The 8,026-nt window shown below is 43.0% G+C and overlaps 1 protein-coding gene across 1 annotated transcript; it reads right to left on the minus strand.

Moving 5' to 3' along the window:
- Positions 1–4,566: 4,566 nt before the first annotated feature.
- On the minus strand, positions 4,567–6,940 carry LOC141592436 (uncharacterized). Its single transcript, XM_074413109.1, has one exon. It carries the CDS (start codon positions 6,739–6,741, stop codon positions 4,792–4,794), a length of 1,950 nt encoding a protein of 649 aa, XP_074269210.1. The 5' UTR covers positions 6,742–6,940; the 3' UTR covers positions 4,567–4,791.
- Between the last annotated feature and the right edge of the window lie 1,086 nt (positions 6,941–8,026).

The raw sequence follows: 8,026 nt of genomic DNA on the forward strand, positions 1-8,026 counted from the left end.
TGCGGCCCATTCTCCTGAGGATATTCTCGAACAGTCCGCCCAAAGCGGTCTCAAAAGGAAACAAAGCAGGAGTTAGGTGGAAGAAATAAATCAAAGTTCAAAGAACAAGAACATTGAGAGCGATGATGGGCCTTGCACCGACCCCACTCACCCCGCGCTAGGGCGGGTATGAGACCGACATAGCAAAGCGGCTCATCCCGAAGAATGATCTCGCGTCGGGAATCCATCTTCTCGGCACCCCACTCTCATCCGTCTCAAAGAGCCTCATCGCCAGCTTCTCATCCGCGTTAAGGTAGACACAGCTGGCATCCATCTTGAGCTTCTTGTATGAAACCCACCTGTCACGCTCCGCCTTAGTCTCGCACCGCAAATTAACCGGGTGTCGGAAGGAGCGAGGCGGATAGTCATCCCAAGACCTTAACGTACACCCACCGATCCCTCCAGGTCCTTGCAGGAGGTAAGTTTGTCAACGAGGCATAACCATGCTCCGTTTGCACACCGTACCATCCGACACGGTTAGGGCGATGGCGGAGATAATGAACCCGGCGGAATAAATTCACCGTCGGGGCCTCTCCTTGAAGAGACACAACAAACAAAACCGACTATGGTCCTCATGGCCAACGGGTGTAGTCAAGGCAACGGCAACGTTCATGGCTCTAATGATAGCCATAACATACTCATTTAGCGGAAACCGAGTCCGTACTCCAAATGCCGCATGTATACACCAAGATGACCCGGTGGAGGACAACAGACCGCCTGACCCTCCCTAGGAATAACGATCTCGTACCCCTCGCCAAAGGAGAAATGGTCCTCGAAAAATCTCTCGCCGGAACAACGGCAAGCTTATAGGTCCAAGCACGGTCAAGGCGGACCTTACAAGCGTCGCCGTGATCCATAACACGCTTCTCTCTCCTCATTAGGGCGAGCCTTTTCAAAGATCATCACCAAAATCGTCATCAACCTCATCGGAGTCATCCCATTCCTCCAAAACTCGAGGATCAACTTCAGGAGAAGGAGACCTAGGACCCCCGGTGCGAAGTACTAGCCCCTGCGTCGACAGAAGACATGATAGCAATAGTTACTTAACAAAATAAGAAGGAAGTTTGTTTGTTTACCTTGAAGAAAACGCTCGCCGGAGTAACAACTCTGAAGATTAGAAGACAAAGAAAACCTTTGAAAGTTTAGAGAGGAAAATTTTGGAGAATGAAATTGGTGACCAATTTCACTGAGCAACCGCCTCTATTTATAGGAAAAGCCCATGAAGAAGGACCAATCAAAGAACAGACCCGAAGCGTCCAACCAATCGAGCGTGCGGACACGTGTCGGACATGCAACCACGGGATGTCAATCGTTGCAACGCTTAGACGTCAATCAATGCAACAGTGACCAAGCGTCTTCAACACGCCTATTCATATCTCCTTGCCTATTCACCTTCCTCAACAAATTCCCAAGCATCTGCTCTCCGCCGGCCACATAATCAACCAAGCTAAAAAGCGCCGGCCGGGGGCAATCAAAAACAACCGGCACTCTCAACCCTGGTCTCGGCCAGCGTCACTTTCTTTTCCACATCGGATGCCCTTTACGCATCCATGTGGAGGGGGATATGGTACGGCCTAAGAAAGACCAAAGCCGAGGCAAAAGAAGCCGCCGCAGAAGAAGCCGATGCAGAAATTTTTTACAAATTACTTGCGCAGAATATACGCTCAACATACATCTGAGCCCATACCACGGCATAGACTACGCTGGGGGCAAATTGATGGGGCATATTCTCGCACCGACCAAGTCAACATGATTGAGCAAGGTCAAAGATATCCACAAGAAGTCAACGACTTGGACAATCTAGCCGTCTGACCCATCGGCCCGTCGGGTCTCGGCATGGTAACCCGCCACCGACACATATCCGCGTACTCATATCCAAGACCCCTGGGCGGCGAGTCAACAGATCCGCCGGCCAGCCATAGCCCCTCGGCCGAGGGGTAGATCGGTCTTTCCACCGCTAGCCACTTGGCCACTTGGCTACTACGACAAAAGGTGAAAGCCTATAAATACTCCTCAACCTTCATTGAGGAAAGGATCCCAACTAATCCATAACTAAACCTAAATACACTATTCATCCTTAATATCTTCCTTATCTCTCTACAATACACATTCACCAAGTAACAACTTATCTCTTAAGTTTACGACTTGAGCGTCGTAGTGAGTACGCTTTGGCACAAAGTCAAGCCCTCGCCTGCGTTCATTGTTGCAGGAGAGGCCGTGAGGAACGATTGAGACCAAAGGAGAATCCAACTCAAGACATCATTCAACAAGCCACGGGTGGTAACTATACTTGCTCTGGAATTACGCCCGGAACAATTAAGTATAATATAAAAAACGGGTCGGGTTACGGGTCGAGTCTTGACCCTAAATGTGCGGGTCATTATCGGGCCGAGTCATTTCGGGTTCACATTTTTTCGGGTCGGGTTATTTACAGGCGGATTTCTATCGGTTTTTCGAGTCGGGTCATCTTTTAACAGGTCTACACCCCAACCCATGTTAAGGATACACTCCATTAATCTATTTCTCTCTTTTTAATCATCTTATAACAACTTTCTACCAAAACAAAATCATCTTATAATAACTACTGATTATTAGTCTTCTTTTTAGTTAACTCACACATAACAGTGCATGTTTCTAATAAAGTTTCTATGAAATTTTAATTGATTTTAAAAGGTCATGAAAGAAGGTTCTCTTCTTCGCTCGTCTGCCTAACTTTAAACATCTGATGTTTGAAAAATACTACTTGTACTCGGTTATATGTACCGTGTATACGCCTATTCACTATACAGTAGACCTGGCAAAATGGGTCAGACCCGAATGACCCGACCCGAAAAGGCTGACCCGAGACCCGAAAATGACCCGAACTTGCTTGACCCGAATATGACCCGAAACCCGAATTGACCCGACCCAGACCCGACCCGAACATTGTCTGACCCAATGTTGACCCGACCCGAGGTGACCCAATCCAAAAAGACCCGACTCATAACTGACCTGATCCCAAATGACTTGAAGTGACCCAAAATGACCCGAAACGACTAGTACTAACTCATATTAATATTATATATATCAAAATAAAGTTTCATTGGTTACAATAATCCCTAATAAATGGTTAAATTTGCAAAATAGCATTTCTTAATCAAAATAGTATTAACTTAAGTGCTTAGCCATTAACTCAAAAGCAACCCGATCCAAAATGACTTATACCCGAAAATGACCCGACCCGAAATGACCCGACAACAGGTCACCCGAAATTGACCCGACCCGACCCAACCCGACCCGAAATATGTAGCAGACCCGAAATGACCCGACCAAAACTGACCCGACCCGTACCCGACCCGAGTGACCCGTTTTGCCAGGTCTACTATACAGTATACATATGTATTACGATTTGGAATACAGCTCTGGCGGCCACACACGAGTAAATACAATGCAAATACAGAGAGTGGCACTGAAGGTCTAGAACAATACAAACACACAATAAAAAAATCATTTGACTATCCGATTTGATACCCGACTTATGCAAGGGATACAATTAAACTTGGGCGGGATCCTTCAATTAACTTGCCTTAAAAAATAGTCTCAATATTGAATACTCCTGATAAGCACCAAAAACAGAAGATTTACCCATTTACGGGTCCATAGCCGAGTGTGAGCAACATAAAACTAGTGATGCTATGTAACCCGGACTGCAAGACACGTAAATAGGCAAGGTAAAAGTCCAAACTTTCCACATTACCTTTCCTTTGTAGAATACTGAGTTCATAAATCAACCAAAAACCTGCATCTGAGATTCTGAATTCATAAAACAAACATATAAAACCGTTTAATATCTGAAGTTCTGAACATGTGGCCTAATGTTGCACCAGTGACATTTCAATGTCCTTGGGCTTGAGCAACTCACATTGTTCCATACACTATCCACAGTTGCCTCTCACCACCGACCATAAAATATTGAATAGAAAAATTTAACAGCAATTCGTCCCACGAAGCAAACTGCCACCTCAACAGCTGATTTACACAGTTCAAAATAAATAAACAAATAGCTATTTCAATAGGACACGGAGAATGTGATTTTACGATCAAAACATTAAGGCTAAAGCCTTGCAAGTTGCAACTACCAAAAACCAGCACTGGAAAACAAAAAGAACAACATCAAGCGCAATATTTAGCGAACCCACCCCCCCGCCCCCACAAAAAAGCAAGAGATTTACTACTACTCACAGCAGAAAAAACAATATACGATAACAAACCCAAGGGGACACAGTCATGTGGAAAACGGTCGTGATACAATGATACTCCTGAGTATGCTGAGCTGAACATTACCACACCATGATAGGCTGAAATATCTGCATCTTCCTTCACTTTTCAAATTCACCCAATAATGACAATCAAACTTCACCGCCTTTTTTTGGTTTTGATCGCACTTCCTTACAAATGCTTTCAGGAATTCTGGTGACTTTCCAACTCATATTTGTGCTTCCACTCTTTTGAAGCTCATACATTCCATGAAAAATATCATCATTGTAAGCAACCATAATCCCAATCCGAGGTGTGTATTTGGAACAATATAACAATATATGATGACAAATGTGCTTCGAATTCCAATGGTAACAGTAAGTGACATCAATTACAAACGAGCAGGAGAGGAAAAAAAAATCACAACCCAATAAAAGTGACTAGTACAAAACATTTTACAAAACTGCAAGCATTCATGGAGAAATATGAGTGAGGATGGTACCATGTCATTGATGATCAATTACAGATGTAATCGCCACTTTCAACTTTATGATCTACCAAATAGAAGTCTGTTTTAGCTTCAGAAGCAGGCAAAAGAGAAACACCAGACAGTGTTTTTGTTCCTTTTACTGAGAACTTAACGTGGCATACAACCTCAATTTCCTCTTCAATGTCATCCTCATTTATGTCGATGGGCATTCGTGCCTTTAGCTTCCCGGGAGTACCTTTTAATGGAATCTCGGGCACATGCCATTTTAATTCCTTCTCAGATCTATTCAACACCGCCTTGGGAGAGACATTCAGTAATGTTGGATCAACTGGTAGTTTTAAAACGAATGTTACATCAGTTAGGGGTGCTGCCAAATCAGGGTTCGAAACATATTGTATCATGACCGAGAGTAATGTCCCAACATGACGTTTAACAAGCCGAACTCGCAAAGGAATGGGGGTCATTTGAGGCATTATACTGTATTTTAGGACAGGTAAAGGCTCTTCAGAGGACTGTGACCTAACATGAAACATGCCATTCCCGAGGGTGCTTACTCGAGAGCTCTGAATAATAACCCGTTTAATAGACGTTGTACCATCAACCTTGAATGAAAATTCAGTCTCTTTGTCACCAACCATCTTTGGAGGTAAGGTTTTCAAATATACAACACCCAGCAGTCCTACTCTAGCAAGCAAAGACTCCCTGAACTCGGCACTAATCTCCTCAACAATGAACATCTCAGGTCCTTTCATCTCTGTTTTTTGAGCCATCAGATCCTCAAGAGGAGTCTTTGCCGGAGGAGCAGAAGTAAGCGGGGCACCATCAGGCCCAGTCTGCAACAACTCAAGCCCACTAAGGCCGTCCTTTTTGGCAACCTTGGTAGATCCCACAAACTCCGAAGCATCCAACCCACCCCCAAAAGCATCATCAAACCCTTCAAACGTTTCCCTCAAAGACGCCTCATCATTACCAAACTCAATCCCACCATAATCCCCTTCAAACCCTTCAACCGCAATCCTTGTCGGCTGGGCAGCCTCCGCAGAAGGCAACGGGGTCACCTCAAGCCCCACCAACGCCATAGTCACATCCGAAGACCCCACGTCCTTATCCTTCTTAAACTCCCCAACCAACGACGACCCCACATCCTTATTAACCGAGTCACTAGCCGCAAAAGGATCCTTAATCTCCTCCTTCTCCTCTCCCTTCCCTAACCCCTCACCCTCCCCCAATCCCGCTTGCCCCACCCCTCCAATACTCGCTGCCACCTCATCCCCAGCCGCAAGAGTCTCCGCAGGCAACTCAAACCTAATACTCGAAAAAGCCTCCACCCCAGCCTCATGCCCAACAGCCAACCCCTCAACCGCACCCCAATTCTCCGCCCCCCTAACCTTATTCTCGGTATCCACAGCAGAATGCACCATTTTAGCAATACTCTCCCCATGCATCGTCCCTAACATCGCCGCCAACCGAATACTACTAACTCCTCTCAACACAATATCCAAAGCCATGTACACCTCAGCATACTTCTTCCCTAATTTCTCAGGGGTAACATCAACACCTCTACAAGCAGTAACAATAACACTAACAGCCTGATTAACAATACTAATACACTCAAAAACATTATTACCAACACTAACATTGTAATTAACAGTGTGATTAAGATGTGCATTATTATCATCAGCAGTAGTAACACCGAGGACATAAATGGAATTAACCAAACGGTATACGACGCGGTAACGAGATTCGACGCCGACAATTACCTGACCGGATGAGGCGGCAAGTGGGTCATCCCCGACGAGAGCTAGGTCGCCTGAAACGTCGTCGTTTTGGGAGGGGGATTTGGAGGAGAGGGCGAGGCGCGTGCTCCTGAAGGCTGAGAGGGCTACAAGGGCGCGTGCCGGAGGAAACCATTCCCGGGTTTGGAGAAGGATGTCGGGGCCGTTAATGGGTTGGAGAGAGAGGGCTAAACACGACATTTTTTTTTGGTGTAGATCTGGGAAATGACAGGTGAGTTTTGAGTTGTGATCAAATCAAGAAGAAAGGGGAGAAATGGAAAGAAGGTGTGTGTTTGGTAATTTCATTTGGTTTTATGATCGGATCGACCGAGTTATCAAGTAAAGTTTTCAATTCTGAGCTATCTTCGATGTGTTTTAGGAATCTAGGTTGGAATTAAATTCCCTAATTATGACTTACGCGGAATTAATTTCATTTTTATAACTTCAATTGTATGAACAAAAATTCTCACTAAAAACGGGTGTTATTCGTCATAAGCTGAAGACGAATAGTGCTACTTTCACAATATGCAAATGACACTATCTATGGGGTGTTCCATTTCTCACTACTTGTCATCTCACTTGCCTTATTGTGATTTGTGAGCAAGACGCAAAGCTTTGCTGTATGAAGGTAGAAATTAAAATTTTTGAATTCAATTTCAAAAATTCATTTCGAGATTACGTGGAATTCAATTTTGGATTATAATATCTCAATGGTATTTGGGAAACCCGTAGAATTGGAATTGGGTGAGGCGGGTATGAGTCGAAGTCAGCAAATTTATTTTTTATAAATTTTGTAAGGAAAATATAAGTATTGTGAAGGAAAATATCAAAAATATTTGCATTTAGAAAAGAAAAAAAAAACATTACTATAAAATTTGTATTAATAATAAAAAAAAGGTAATCAAACAGTGATAAATCTAAATATATGACTACTATATGGTAAATATTTGAAAGTCCCAAATTTTAACTAGGCTGTAATTGATAATGCATTGAGTACAATTCTAATTCCAAATTCTAAGGGTTCTCAACACTTCATATGTTTCAATGCCGGAAATAGGTTCCTAAACATACAAAAAAAAAAAAAAACGTAATCAAATAGTGATTGAATTGAAATGACTATTACTCTATATATGGTAGGTATTTGCGAGTCCCAAATTTTAAGTAGATTGAAATTGATAAGGAACTAGTTGAGATCTCGTGCTAAAGCACGACATTTGAGAGCTAAAGCGCGACATTTGTGAGCTTGACTTATATAGTAAGAATTTAAGATATTTATATAAATGAGTTGTACTTATAATAAGTTGTAATGTACTGATTATAATGTTAGTGATATTTTCAAGAAAAGTGTATTATTTAAAGGACTTTTAGATTAAATTATTTTTGTACGAACTTTTTTTTATTATTAAAAATAATGAAAGCCGACTATTATGGAAAAACATAATCTAATATAGGGTCACTACTTATAGGGGATATGAGCATTGAGTTA

This window comes from Silene latifolia, chromosome 7 (assembly GCF_048544455.1).
Source record: "Silene latifolia isolate original U9 population chromosome 7, ASM4854445v1, whole genome shotgun sequence".
NCBI lineage: Eukaryota > Viridiplantae > Streptophyta > Magnoliopsida > Caryophyllales > Caryophyllaceae > Silene > Silene latifolia.